This window comes from Hevea brasiliensis, chromosome 1 (genome assembly GCF_030052815.1).
Source record: "Hevea brasiliensis isolate MT/VB/25A 57/8 chromosome 1, ASM3005281v1, whole genome shotgun sequence".
NCBI lineage: Eukaryota > Viridiplantae > Streptophyta > Magnoliopsida > Malpighiales > Euphorbiaceae > Hevea > Hevea brasiliensis.
This window is the reverse complement of record NC_079493.1, coordinates 108,045,678-108,061,800: the sequence shown is the minus strand read 5'-3', so window position 1 is coordinate 108,061,800 and position 16,123 is coordinate 108,045,678. Positions and strand designations below refer to the sequence as shown.

Genomic DNA, 16,123 nt, shown 5'->3' with positions numbered 1-16,123 from the left:
TATTAAAAAAAAAATAGAGGGCACTAGAATTTTTATGAGGATATAAAAAAAATATAGTAGAGAAAATATTAAATTTTAATGATAGTATGAAAAAATAATATATGAAAAAATAATAATAGAGTTAATTGAGTAAACTAATGGGTACTAGAAATTTTTATGACTATATAAAAATAAAGTATAGAAATTTAGAGAATATTAAAAGTTAAAGAGAGATTTAAAAATAATTGTGTGGAGAATATTATGATATTTGGTTTGAGTTATAATTTAGTTAAACCATTTATAAGTTAAAAATCATAAGTAAATTAGTATTTAATTTAATTTATAAGTTAAAAAAATTATTTAAAATAAGTCAAAAGTCATAAATAAATTACCTTACTTATAACTTATCTATTTATTTTAAAATTATATTTTAATTAAATAAAAAATTATACTATTCTAATAATTTTTTAAAATATCAATATTATCATTATTTTAAGAATTATAAAACTTAATAATATATTATTTTTTATTATTTTGATAAATTAAATTACTTTTAAATATTTTTTAACAAAACACTTAAATTATTTAAAAATTAATTTTAAGTAATTTTATTAAATAATTAATTATTTATTTTTAAATTAATTTATAAATTACATAATATATTTTAAATTAAGAGTTAATAATAAAAAATCAGGCCAAACATTTCCTATATATTCAGTATTAATTTCAATTTTAAAAAAGAAAAATTGAATATTCAAATCAAGGTGATAAACATAAATAAATTAAAGCAGGTTGATTCTCGCGTGCACGTCTCGCGTGCTCCAGCCTACATTGCTTCAGAAGATACGATAAAGAAGGAAGGAAAAGACAAACCAAAGGAAATGGCGGTCGGGGTCAACCATCTAGGTTCTTTCCTTGTCCCACTGTTCATCTCACTTTTGCTCACCATCAACAGCAAAGCATTCACCATCGAAGAAGCAACCATTTACGACATTCAACAGGCCTTCTCCCAAAACAAGCTCACAGCAACACAATTGGTGGACTTCTACATAACCCAAATCAAAACGCTAAATCCCCTGCTTCGCAGCGTAATAGAAGTCAACCCTGATGCCCAGTATCAAGCTCAAAAGGCCGATGAGGAAAGGAGGAACAATCAAGGCGGTAGATCATTGGGAGACTTGCATGGAATTCCGGTGCTGCTTAAGGACACATTTGCCACTAAGGATAAAATGAACACGACGGCGGGGTCGTACGCTTTGTTGGGATCGGTGGTTCCTCGGGATGCGACGGTGGTGGAGAGGTTGAGAAGAGCGGGAGCGGTGATACTTGGAAAAGCTAGCCTCAGCGAGTGGTATAATTTTCGTTCCTTGGGCCATATTCCCAATGGCTGGTGTGCTAGAGCCGGACAAGGAGTGGTAAAACTATCTAATTCTATTTCTTAATTGCATTTGATTCACTGTGGTGGAAATGGGTAGCCTCCATTAAGATTCATTTGTCTTAGCTTTTAAAAATGATTTGATTGCGAAGGAAAACAATATTAATAGTAATAGAGTTTGGTTCAGATATAAGATGAAAATGAAGAGAGGATGGTTTTGAAAGAAATGCCAATTAGTTTACTAAAATTAAGTTGGTCTGAATTAAGATAAACATGACCTATTAAGTTTATACAATCTAAATCATTGAATTTGATATCAATTATTGATGTTTTATTGTTTAATATTTAACCATCACTTCTTAAAATTTGTAGTTTATTTTTAATAAAATTTCTTCCATTAATTCAAGAATGAAAAATCATGGAAATATAATTGGTTATATTCTGCATCTGTTATATTAGTCCTCTAATTGTACATATAATGAGAGATGATAATAAAGTTTTGGGTCATGGTTTAGGGTTATTTTCTATTAAGGTTTGAAGTTAACATGTTAAACAAAAGCTGTTGAAGCAGAGTTTGTCATCATTGATGGCCTCCAACAACCTCTCTCTCATGAGAAAGGAAAATGGAAAACAAGAGGGTTAAATTGAGAAAGCATGTGATTAAGATGGTAAGAGTCATTGAGCTAGTAGTCCAGTGGTCAAACTCTGATAATTCCCATCACTTCTAAAAATTTTCCAAGTACGGAAAAAGGAATGGTAAGAGTGCTGGTTGAGGGATCTCAACAATAACAGCAGCTGGCATATTATTGAAATTCATTTGCTAATGACTTGAATTCCAAATACAATACTAAATTGTCCAAATACAATACTAAATTGTTCTTTCATTATTATATTCTAGTTATCTTCACAAGTATTGAATAGCATGATACCAAGAGAGTTCAACAATATGGTGACTGATGAGAGTCTCTTTGCCAAAACCTAGTTTGAATTAATACTTAATTCCATAGGTTCATCTTCTACACAAATAATTGAACTCTTGTTTTTTTTTAAATCCCAATTTATTTGTAAGCATATGAATTAAAAATCTTCAGCTTAACCAATAAGTGAACAATAAATTAAATCAATATTTGATATGTGAAAAACATGCAGAATCCATACTACCCAACTGGGGACCCATGTGGCTCAAGCAGTGGATCAGCAATTTCTGTAGCAGCAAATATGGTGGCAGTATCACTTGGAACTGAAACTCATGGCTCCATCATCTGTACCTCTGATCACAACTCCGTTGTAGGTTTCAAACCCACTGTTGGTCTCACTAGCCGTGCTGGTGTCATTCCAGTTATGCTGAGCCGTGATACCATTGGGTAAGATATGTTTGTTTGTGACTGTGAGTGAATATAACAAAGCTGCTGTAAATCAATTATGATTTATGAATTCTGTTATTTTTTGTGGCTTTGAATTTTTGGATATGTTTTCATGGGCCCGAATTGTGACCCGACCCGAAAGTTTCGCGCTGCGACCCGACCCGAAAGTTTCGCGCAGCGACCCAACCCGAAAGTTTCGCGATGCGACCCGATTAGGATAAAAAGTGAGATCTGTGGTGGTAGCGGAGGGTATGGGCCGATAGGTTCAAGCCTGAAACCCACCACTGATCTCCTTAGGGGTGCGGTGGCAGCACTCCCGCGGTATGGACCAGTATAAATATTATAAATATTGTAATATTCTATCATTTGCAGTAGAATTATGAGATATTCGGGAAATACATTGAAGTTAGGGTTTGAGAGTTCTGATTGATTGTATCTTGCTCTTTTCATCATAGTGAAACTTTTTTCTCTTGTCTTGCCTGTGGACGTAGACCTTACGGTTGAACCACGTTAAATCCTGTGTTATTCTTCTTCTCTTTTCAATACTGTGTAATTGTGCGATTTGTGTGTATGCCTTAGATTTGCGTACTTATTATAACAAACTGGTATCAGAGTTTTGTGCGCAAAACCTAGGGTACTACAGATGTTTGTCTGACATTTGACAGGGCCAAGATGAGTGATTCAGTTGTTAGCTATGTGGATTCAGATTTTGCAGGAGACTTAAACAAGAGGAGATTTTTGACAGGTTATTTGTTTACTCTTTTTGGAAGTGCTATTAGTTGGAAGGTAACATTGCAAGTTACAGTTGCTTTGTCTACTACAGAGGCTGAATATATGGCCTTAGCAGAAGTAGTAAAGGAAATTTTATGGTTACAGAGTTTGGTGGGTGATCTTAAGTTGATACAAAACAAGGCAACAGTATTTTGTAACAGCCAGAGTGCAATACATCTCACAAAGAATCGAATGTACCGTGAGCGAACTAAGCATATTGATGTCAGATATCACTTCATTCGCGACATTGTATCTCAAGGGACTGTAGTTGTGCAAGAAGTCTCTACACATAATAATCCAGTAGATATAATGACCAAGGGAGTCCCAGTCAGCAAGTTTAGGCATTGCCTAGACTTGGTTGGTATTTGTAGTGCTCAGTAGTGCCCTTGTGAGGGTATATGGCAAGACAGAGTATTTTTGTGGTTATTTTGTTAATGATTGAGAGAATTCAAGTCAAGGGGAAGAATTGTTATTTTTTGTGGCTTTGAAAATTTGGATATGTTTTTCATAAGCCCGAAATGTGACCTGACCCGAAAGTTTTCGTGCTGCGACCCGATTGGGATAAAAAGTGAGATCTGTGGTGGTAGTGGAGGGCATAGGCCTATAGGCCTGAGCCCGAAGCCCACTACTTATCTCCTTGGGGGTGCGAGGGTAGCGCTTCCGTGATATGGACCAGTATAAATATTGTAATATTCTACAATTTGCGGTAGAGTTGTGAGATATTCAGAAAACACACTTGGGTTAGTGTTTGAGAGTTTTGATTAATTGTATCTTACTCTTTTCATCATAATTGAATTTTTTTCTCTTGTCTTGCCCGTGGACATAAACCTTACGGTTGAACCACGTTAAATCCTGTATTATTCTTCTTTTCTTTTCAATACTGTGTGATTATGCGATTTGTGTGTGTGCCTTAGATTTGCGTGTTTGTTATAACAAATTCCTTGTTTATCAATCTACAGGCCAATTACCAGGACAGTCTCTGATGCAGTTTACTTGCTGGATGTAATTGTTGGTTTTGATCCAAGAGATTCTGAAGCAACCAGTGAAGCAGCCAAGTTTGTACCTGCTGGTGGTTACAAGCAATTCCTCAACCTAAATGGGCTTAAAGGGAAGAGACTGGGGATTGTTAGAAAACCATTTTTGAACTTGTTAAATGAATCCATAATTTCTGCTTTTGAGCATCATCTGAGCACACTAAGGTATAATGGCTTTGGACAAATGAGCCAACTCCTTGTAGTTTGCCTAGAAAGATTAATCGTTTATGCATGGCATTTGAGGCCTAGCTTATATATATGATGTGCATTTAATCTTGAAAATTCTAGGAAAAGCGGTGCCACTATAGTGGACAATCTTGAGATAACAGACATTGATACAATTCTTAACCCAAAACAAAGTGGTGAGCTGACACTGATGTTGGCTGAGTTCAAGCTCTATTTGAATGATTACCTGAAAGAGCTTATCACATCTCCAGTGAGGACACTTGCCGAAGTTATTGCTTTCAATGAAAATAACCCTGATATTGTAAGTGCATCTTTCTCTAATTGATAGCCTTGGAATAAAATTAGTAGTACATATTTCCTGAGTTTTCTTTAAAGATAAGAAAATTGAAGCCATAAGCTAGTCAAATTGTTAAAAAATAATGAAATCTTTTTCCTTCTCTTAATAAACCCCCTGCATGCAGGAGAAAACCAAAGAGCATGGTCAGAACACGTTCCTGGCAGCAGAGAGAACAAATGGCATTGGAAAGAAAGAGAATAAGGCAATAGAGATGATGGAAAAACTCTCAAAAGATGGATTTGAGAAGCTGATGATGGAAAATGATTTAGATGCTATGGTGACACCTGGTACAGGTGCTGTCTCAGTGTTGGCAATTGAGGGATATCCTGGAATTACAGTCCCTGCTGGGTATGATGGCAATGGAATGCCATTTGGGGTCTGTTTTGGTGGGCTTAATGGTACTGAGCCGAAGCTCATTGAGATTGCTTATGCTTTTGAACAAGCTACCATGGTAAGGAGGCCTCCTTTTCCCAGGTCTTCTGAATTGACCACCGACTTCCTCTTTGGAAGTTTATAATTGTCATTTTATATAACTGCAAGTAAATTCTCGTGTAAGTTTGATTCATTATGAATTTAAAAATTTAGATATCAAATGGGTGAAATTTACGTATTTATTTTTAAATTTATGATAAATTAAGTTTAGATAACACTATTACAATAATATTGTCTTTTAGATAGACTAACAAAAAAGATATTTATTACTAATAATTAATATTTGTGACAAAATTTTATTAGTTTCTAAATATTATTTTATTTGTTCATAATAATAAATATTTTTTGGCAAAAATTTATTAATTGCTAAATATTTATATCATTTATTTTTAATAATTAATTTTTTAGAAAAAAATTTATTAGTCTCTAAATATTACATAATCTAAATAATATTAGATGAAAACACTACTACTTAACTGCAGGTATTTTGATGATTTTGATGGTTTTAATTTATATTGATTTTACATATATACTAATATGTTTTTGAATATTATTTTTAAATAAATTTTACGTCAAAAATTTATGAGTGTTATAATAAAAATAATATTTAAATTGTTAGAGATTTAGGGAGCCCAAAACGCTCAGGGAGAAACCTTCTTTAATGAGCCTTATAAAAGAATACACTAATGGGCTTGACACCACATCAATCTCAAAACCTTAAGGCAATAAGTTTATGGGTCCTTCCCACTTATATGTCTTCACTCATCTCATCTTTTTCCAATGTGGGAATTTCACACTTGTATATTTCCAATAATCTCCCCCTTAAGTGTAAATTTCTTCTACATTGGGCTTACTAGGCCTACTCCCTCTTAAACGAAAGCCTTTTTTCTTAACTCAAGTATTACGGTATCACCAAGAACCCCAATTACTCTACCAAGCCCACTCTAGCATGCACCTCTAAGAGCCATGCCAAAGCCATCACGCGTTCCGCCATCACACGTTCCCACATCACGTGTATCGAGAGTTTCCACTCCATCGGTCTGCTCTTCTCCAAAAGAGTGTATTCCTGCTCCATTGGGCCTACCAAGAGTCTCCTGACTCTTTCATCCATGTGTCAGAGCATCACAAGAATCACTGACCACCGTTTTCATACTCGTCTCTTGCCAAACCAAGGCTCTGATACCACTTGTTAGAGATCTGGGGAGCCCAAAGCGCCTAAGGAGAAACATTCTTTAATGGGTCTTGTGAAAGAACACACTCATGAGCTTGACACCACATCCATCCCAAAATCTTAAGGCAATGAGTTTATGGGTCCTTCCCACCTATATGTCTCTCACTCATTCTATCTTTTTCCGATGTGAGAATTTCACACTTGTATATTTTCAACATAAATATTATATTATATTATGGGGTAAATTTTAATAACTTTTCTTGAATTTATATAGTTGTAATTCTATAGTCCTTTAATTTAAAAATGTAATATAAAATTTTCTCAACTTTTAAATTTTGTACAGTAAAATCTCTTTAATTTTTAATTACCGGTTTTCCAGTTAGACATTGATTGGACTGTCACACCCTACCCCTCTGTAAGGCATAACATGATCCCGTAGTATACCTAATGCATTACCAACTCCGTCTACTGATAACCCATTAAATACACTACAAGGGATTTTCAAAACTTTTCTTACTTCTTTTACAGTGGTGAGCACTATTTACAGGTGTTAAAAACCTTTTTGAACTGAAGTGATAAAACTGACACATTTGACTTAATTGGAGTTTCTGTAAAAATTTTGGCAGAGTGCCATCTGTATTTTGGATAAAACAGTTCTTGAAACTCAGAAAAGCACTTCAATATGTATTTGCAAATCTCAACTCCAATATATTTCTCAACACAACATATTTCTCAATTCAAATCCATAGTGATTTTTCAAAGACTGAGATACAAGAAATATAATACAAAACTATTTAAGTAAATGAAATCTCAGATTTACATTCACGATAATTTACATTTAATTACATACCAAAATATTTTACAAGAGTTTTTATACAACTGCTCAAATAATTTACATACATATTATTACATGCTTACATCAAAACCTATGTACATGGGTATATCTATGATATACCGAGCCGATCTGAATGTATCCTCAAAGCAACTTAATCAACGCTCTATGCTCCTTACTGCGAAAGATACAAAGCTATCGCTGAGTGGTGAACTCAGTGGTGCACAACTATAATTTAAAACATAGTACAATATTTATTGACAAATTTTACAGTAAATAATTTGAGAATCTGAATACTGATCAAATTTCACAACTCAAAATATTCATTGCCAATAATGTAAATCATTTGTATAAATAACTTGGAGCACAAAATTCAATTTATCAAATCTTGACTATCCATTTAAGTAATTCCAACAAAATCAATTACACACAAACCATAATTGAAATCACCATTCCTTACCATTCAAAAGCCATTATGTATCTCAAAATCATTTTGTATCTCAAAAATCATACTGTATCTCAAAAGTCATTATGCATCTCAAAAACCATGTTGTATCTCAAAAATCAATCTTTATCTCACTAACTATGCAAGACTAATCCGAAAGGGCCATATTCGATGTGATTCTAACTCCCTATGGTCGGGGAGGTCGAATCTGATTCTAACTCCCTATGGTCGGGGAGGTCGAATCATCGTGCACAGTACCATCACAATAATGAATCTTCCGTAAGGGCCATAACGATAAAATAAACTTAGATCTAACCTCAAATCAGAGGAGAATCTAAGCCTGTGCACGTACCATGGTAATCAAAACACAACTCACTCCACTGTCTTCTCAACAAATGAGAGAGACGGGTAATAACCTAGTCAAGCATCTATAGTGAGATATAAAACAATATCACAATCCTTTTAGCGAGCATAAATCAGAATATAATTCGATTCAAAGTCAATTCCAATATCCAATAATTTTTATGCTCATCACAATTCAAATAATAAAGTTTTCAATTTTTCCATGAATATTACCATCACAATTCAAAACATATTCTATCATAATTTTCCAAAACATAATTTACTTAATCCATAACAATGCTTAATACTTATGGAAATACCATTTCACAAAGCCAAATTCATACATACAATAACAATTTTCAATAATCATGGAATTAAATCCAATGCTTGTTAAACATAATTCATAAGAAAAATATATCATTTAATCATATGAAATATTCAAAACAAAATCAGTTAAAAACTAGTTGTGCACAAACCTCTGATGACTGTCTCCCTGATCTGGACTCAGTGTTTCCTTCCCTTTTGCTGAGTCCTTGTTAACTGAGAAACACAATTTGAAGTGTTTCAGTGCTAAATTAAACTGTCTCTATCGATGGTGTTTGATAAATAATGCACTGAACTCAATTATTCACTTAATCACCTAATATACCAACCCTCATTGCGTTTTAGGTAAATTAGGTCTTAGTGTCGTTAATATGTCACATTCGATAGGGTTTTAGGTTTGGTACGTTTTACCAAAGTCATTTCCTTGTTTAGTGCATTTTAGTGCAAATTCTTTGGATTAGGGATACTGGTTTGACCTAACCGACGATCTAGTTCCCTCGGTTTTCGGGTCTCGGTCGAAACTACAAACTTGTAGATCTAGGTCTTATTGCACGCGGGGCAAAATTTCAGGTCAATCCGAGTTAAGTAGACCAAGTTATGGTCATTATACTATTGCTGGTCAAATGGCATCAATTTAGGTCAATTTTAGGTCAATTTGGTCAACTCTGGTTCGGCTAGTTTTTGGACCCGAACTTGTGCAAGTTGTTTGACTTACTTATGGTCATTTCTGGGCTTTGGTGTCTTCATAAGACTTGTAGGTATGGGTCTTAACTATTCTTGGTCAAAATTTCAGGTCAATTGGACCTGGTTTGAGTGAGTTATGGCCTAAACACTCACTGCTGCCCAATTGGTCATTTTTCAGGTCCTAATTGCACCTAATCCGAATTGGTCATTTTTTTAGGTCACCTTGCAAGCAGAATTTTGGCATGGTTTCTCAATGAAAGTTGGCACATTTTGTGCCTAGTTTCACCTCAAATTGGTCTCATACCAATTGAGGTTACACATTCGAGGTTATAGGCTAAAATATACACTGCCCTCAATATGCATTTCACACCCCAACTTCAAACACACACTTACCTTTGCCATTTGTTTACTTACCTACCAAACTGTTTTGGCACATTACCAAAAGCATTTTCTACATTACATTAGCATTATTTTGGGCAGATTCCAATCACCCTCAACAAACCAAATATCATTCACAATTACAATTTCTAAGTATCATTACAAACACACCTAAACATTACAAACTTTACATACACTTTACAATGTTAATTTACATACATATCATCAATCCTTCTAGGTCAATATTCTGCCCACACTTCCTTCAATATATACCATTACTCAAGTGTCCACAAGCTGCCACAAACCATTCTTCAACATCACATTGCCGTCCCATATACCAATTTCCATCAAAGTGCATAATTCACCATATAAACATGAAATAATTCACTAAGTTACTCAATCACCATGATTAACATTATTTTTCATCAATTATATGCACAAATACCTCATCAAAAACGTGACTCATGGCTGTCCAAAATGACAACAACAATAACCCTTCAAACTCAAAATTTTCCTTCACCAAACTAACACCCATAACATGAACATAAACTTTAACAAAGAAATTCTCAAAATGCAAACTTACCTTTAATTGTAACTTGCTAAACCTTCACCAAACTTCTCAAAATTGGTATCAATATCTTCCTTGTGATGTGTAGACAAAGTTTAATGAAGAACACTAAGAGATTAGAGTTGAAAATGGAGGATGGATCAAGCTTGCATGCAAAACATCAATGGTGGTTTCTCTCACCTTCAATTCGGCTAGCTTTGTAAGTTGGAGAAGATGAACTATCTGATGGGTTTAGTGGACTTACACCTGCCATACTTTATGTTTAATTAATCCTATAGTGGTCCACTAACTAAAATTAAAACATATTATAAGTTAACTTTCACTTAATCCACATTTAACCCATTATTTTAGCTATTTACTTTGGGTACCACCAATTTAATTTTCATTTTAATTTCTAAGTGTAATACTATATATTATTAATGGACATTAATGTCAAAATACACTTACGGATGACAAATGACAATAATGCCCTGTTCGGGTTGCATTCAGATTTTTTTATAACAGTATTTTGTCTGCATTTTCGATTTCTCACTTTTCTTTGTACTAATTATTTAATTTTTCTTTGATCTTTCTAATGATATTTATTCTTCAATAAGGGTCTATTTATGTCCTAAAAATGTTTTCAGGGTTCCATGATCCGGGGTTAGTCAACGGTCCACGCCGTGACTTCCCGGTGCGGTCAAACATCGCTAGGTTTCCCGCCTCACTTACTCGGTAACATTTCTTTGCTATGATTTTTCCTTTGTTTTTCTTTTCTTGTATTTCATTATTTTATGTCTCCTCACTCATATTGAGGTACGGTTCTAGGCATCCTAGCTGTCCGGACAACACTGGTCACCGGAGCAGCAGAACGCACTACCGAACTTTGGGGTGTTACATGGACAGTTTCAGCGTAATACTTAGTTATTATTTTTCTTTCCTCTCTCAAGTCAGGTGTAAATTGAATCTATCTATTCTCTGTAGAGAAAATAATTTTTTATGTGTAGAGAGAATAATTTTACACTTTGCATAAGAAAGAAAAGAAAAAAGCTGATTAAGCGTTACATTGGATCTGTTTACATCAGCATCTAATTGAAAAATCAGTAATTGGAAGGCAGAAAGATTTTAGTATGCAAAATTTAAAAATTAATGGAGTTTTATGTTACATTTTAAAGTTGAAAGATTATAATGATACAACCATATAAATTCAGCACAGTTATTAAAATTTATTCTTATATTATGTTATTAATTCTTTATTAATGTAAATTATTTAAATAAATCAAAATTTTGAATTATGACTTATAAATTAAAAAATTAATAAAATTAAAAAAAAAAAAACAATGTGGGGATTGTCACACACTGTTTTCATCCATTTTATGAGGCTTTGGCTTTCCTTTTATGAGGAAGCCCCTTCCTTTGCCCCATTTCAAAATGGCAAATGCCATGTGAATAAGTGGGTTCCATTTTGAATTTTTTAGTGTTTATATTTAAATTTTAATTATATTTATTTAAAATATTTTTTAATTTAAATAATAGTATACTATTAAGACCTTGTTCAGCAATGACCCTGTTTGGCAATAATTTTTGAGGTAGAGTTTAGATTTTTTACTAGAGTCAAAACATTATTTCTATTATTTATGTTGTTCGGTAGCTTACCTTTTATAGTAGCTTTTAGAGATTCAACCAGTAGTTTATGAAAAACTATATTTCTCCCAACGTTTAGAGGTTCGAAGAGTGGATTAAATTTCTTTTTGACTCTTATATCCTTTGCTTTTTAATAAATTCACAAGCCCTACCCTTAATATAAAAACCCTCTTCCATTCTCACTTACGTCATTCAGTAGCACCGCCATTCCTTTGAATCCCTTCCGCCACCATTCTCACTTCCCTCAAGCACACATTCACTCTCTGACTCTCCTTTGAAGGTAATGCAAGTAATTTTTCTTGTAATATTGTATTGTTGTTGAAATAGTTGAATTTGAATTTTTTTTTCCTTTTTTCACGAATTCCTGTTGAATTCTTTTTTTTTAAAGGGGCAGTTTTTTAATGGACTTCTTAATTTGTTATAATGGCTAGTTGATCGAACAATAGGTTAGAGGACATTCTATTGGGTTTGATACTAATCAATTGTAACAACTGAAAAAAAAAAAAAAAAAAAAAGGAAAGGATGGGACTTTTGGCGTGTGTGATGGATTTCCCATCACGCCGATTTATTAAAAAAAAAAAAAAAAAAAAAATCGGGAGGAGGAACTCCCCCCCCCCCATTTTCACCTCCCTCACTCTCTTTCTCTCACCTCTCCCTACCTCTTCCCTTATTTTTCCGGCGAACCACCATTGCCGGCGACAGGCACAACTCCGGTGACCCTCCATGACGTCGGGACCACGAAACGGCGGCAAGAGAGGGAGAAGAGAGAGAAAACGCGCCTGATGGGCGCGGCTTTCCGCGATCTGGCTTCATCCGACGTCCGATCGAGGCGATTCCGGTGGCGTTGGAAAGTTTGTTCCGAGAGCTTTCTTTTGATATCAATTTTGAAGCAAATGGAGGTCGGATGAGTGAGATATGGAGGAGAGAAGTTTCGGGTTTTTCAAGCTTTTTCGTCAGATCTACGACGATCCGACCGTTGGATCGACGATCCGAGACCACATATGAACTAAGGAAGAGGAGAGCAACATGGTGGTATGATCAGACCCGGCAAATGTCTCCGGCGACCGGCGGCCACCGTCTTGGCGGTGGTGCCGTGGTCCGTGAGCTATGGAGATGGTTCAACTTCCAGAGGCTTCCTCATAAATTTTTGGAATTTTTGAGACACAGATAAACTTCGGGTAAGACAATTTTCATTATTTCACTGTCTGTGGAGCATAAATACAGTGTTTCTTAAACAGGAAAAATTAGAGAAAAATTCTAAGAAAAATATATGATGAAAGTAAAATTATTTGGAGATATTCTATGGTGTTAGTTGAATTTTTGAGTGATTATAGAATATTTTTGAGAAATATGGATGGATTTTAATTAGATTTTTAGCATATGGGCATATAAGATTGTTTGAAATTTAGATAATTAAATTTTATATAATTGGTTGAAGCTTGAGGATGGAGGTTTAAATATGAGAATATTTAATTGGGTTGAATTAAGAATATGTTAGATGTTGGAAACTTAAGGAATCGAATAAAATTCTTGAATAAAATATTCATGGGTGATTAGAAAATTTCAATTCATTTTGTAATAGCCTTATAATATTATTAAGGACTGCGGGGCAAAATTTAGAATTTTTAGAGCTTGTTTGAGTGGATTTTTGAAAAATGTCAATTATAGAGACTAAAATGTAATTTTTAAGATATTGAGTATTGTCTGATTTTGAGGGCCCAGGAGGGGCCATGTGATATTGATGAGATGTGATTGTGGAAATTGAGAATTTAGAAGTGTTATTTGAGCCTTTTTGCAGGTTGGGTAGGTCCCAGGTACAGGGGAAATTTTGCCAAATTTCCGGCATGAATTAGGCTGTCTATTGCCTCTTTAGAGTTTTATCTTAACTTAGTATTAATAAATTTATAATTTAATTATTAGGTGATCGAGGTCAGCTATTTTTCTGCATCCAGCAGCCACAATAGTCATCGGTGTACTGTGAGTAAAATATTAATTTTAATTGTAATTTCGATATTATTATATGTTCAAGCATGCCCATGCATTACTTATATGCATATATTTATGTAGTTAAACTCTAGGCACGATTTATGTTGCATTCATAACTGTTAAAGTGCCATGGATGTTGTTGTGGTAATTTGGAGCAGTGTGCGTGCGTTGGCGTGCGTGTGATGTGGTGTGGACTATGGATAGGACAGGTAGTCACGGCTTGAGTTCTTCGCTGGGACCCGATCCTTCGGGGGGTAGTCACGGCTTGAGTTCTTCGCTGGGACCCCCGATTTGGTTATTAAGTGGAAGTCCGAGCTGAGTTCTTCGCTGGCACCAGGTTGGATTTAAGAGAGCTGTATAGGGGATCAGCTCCCATATATTATGATTGATATTACAGGGTGTGTGAGTGCTCCAAATTACCTTTTTGATGTTATGATGTGAAAATGTTGTTGATGTTGCATTTCACTCTACAGGGTGCATTAGCTTTAGATAGTTATAGAGATTATGGTTAAAATTGATATTTTACTCTCTGAGTCGAACGCTCACTCCTGTTCAATATTTTTCCAGACCACAGGAGGAGTTATTTTACAGAGCAACCTGTTTTCTTCCTCGCAGGTTTAACGTCGATTATTTAATTGTTGCACTATCTTTTCTAAATTTAAAATCTAGAACTCCGCATGTGTTAGTAATAGTGTGGACCTTGTTAGAGATTGTGTTAATTTAAAATTTTGAGACTAATAAATGAAGATTTGTATGGTATTTAAACATTTTGTAAGTGAGGTAACAGGGTTGAGCGAGGTAACAGGGTTGAGCGAGGCTCCCTTTATTTCAGTTTTCGATGGCTATCGGGTTAGGTTGATCCGAATAAAAATATTTTATTTAATTGTATTTACATGTTGGACCTAAGTTTTTGGGCCTTGGTTATGGATTTGAGAATAGTAAGGCTTACTACGGGCCTCGGGGGCTTTATGCCGGCCCAGGTCCTAGTGCCGGTCCGGCCCAATAGGTTGGGTCGTGACATCAATAAGGTGTATTCGTATTGATGGCTACTGGGTTGGAACTCAAGGGGAATGTAATTGAACTGTAGGATCACCTTCGATTTTAGTTCTAGTTTTAATCAAATTTAATAGTTCTTCTTGGCCAAATTCAAGATTGGTTCTGATCAAATGAATTTTGATTAATTTTAGTTCCAAGTTAAATTGGTCTAATTTCTATTTAGATGTATATGCTCATGCATGCATTTTCTTGACATTATTTCTCTTCACCAATTTGGAGGCAATGATAAAATTGTTTAACAGCTTCATATTTTTTAAAGAAACAAAAATATTCGCGCTTCACAACTATATTTGAATCAACTCACAAAGTGATCCAGTTTTTCAAATATTTGAGTACTATCCTAATTTTATCCCTTCTGAGGAGCTATCAAATGTGCACAATACTTCCACAAATTATGAAAATATTACAAGATCTGCTAAAATGAAAAATATATGTAATCATATTATTGATTCTTTGTGGTGTGCTAGAAGATGCAACTAGTTTAATTTAGTCTAAAAATAGCTTTTATTTTTCTATCATTGATTCATTGGAAGAATGTTGATTTATGCTAATATTTTTATTCTCGCAATTAATTTCTGCATATTTATTTCCTTTTAAATTTAACAATTAGGTTCTTACAGTTTTATAATTTAGCTTAGTTAATATATTATAAATATATGTTTAAATTATCCTAAATTATAAAAATCATTAAAAAAAAAAGGCCTAATGGCGCAAAAAATCAAAATTTTTATGAGTTTTGGTGTTTTAATCTAATTAAAACTGAATTTTAAAATTTTGATTAAATTTTATCTACTTTTGGAGTTGAAATTGGGGGATTGTGCCCCTGTTAAGGTGTCATCACAGGTAGCATTTTTTATTATATTTTGGATGGGTCGCACATGACACATAGCGAATTTTTTAAAAAATAAAAACTAAAGAAAGGCTAAATTTATAACTTCCATAATCCTAAACCCTAAATTAAAAGTTCATTTTTTCTTCTTCCTTCTTCAATGCAGCAATCTGATGATTTTTCCTTTCCCTTCATGAGTTTGATGCATAGCACATTCCATCATTAGCTGCATTTTGCTCTGCCAAGTTTGCATTCCATTACGATAGAAGGATTGCCTCCTTCAAGAAGCAAAAGACCAATAATGTGCAAGAAGGCCATTAGCAAGGCATAAATCTCCTATGCTACAACAAAGCAAGCAAGGCAAATAGAAGTAAGCCTAATGATAGTAATGATAACACAAAAAACAT

General features: G+C 34.1%; 1 protein-coding gene and 1 long non-coding RNA gene across 2 annotated transcripts; both read left to right on the top strand.

Moving 5' to 3' along the window:
- The first annotated feature begins 782 nt into the window (after nt 1-782).
- Nucleotides 783-5,660, top strand: LOC110664018 (probable amidase At4g34880). Its single transcript, XM_021823538.2, has 5 exons — nt 783-1,394; nt 2,504-2,718; nt 4,449-4,688; nt 4,812-5,010; nt 5,171-5,660. The coding sequence occupies exons 1-5, from the start codon at nt 861-863 to the stop codon at nt 5,561-5,563; spliced, it is 1,581 nt and encodes a 526-aa protein (XP_021679230.2). The 5' UTR covers nt 783-860; the 3' UTR covers nt 5,564-5,660.
- A 7,275-nt stretch (nt 5,661-12,935) lies between these two features.
- On the top strand, nt 12,936-14,584 carry LOC131179343 (uncharacterized). Its single transcript, XR_009148367.1, has 3 exons — nt 12,936-13,023; nt 13,766-13,822; nt 14,399-14,584. It is a non-coding gene; the product is annotated as an uncharacterized LOC131179343 (long non-coding RNA).
- The last annotated feature ends 1,539 nt before the right edge of the window (nt 14,585-16,123 follow it).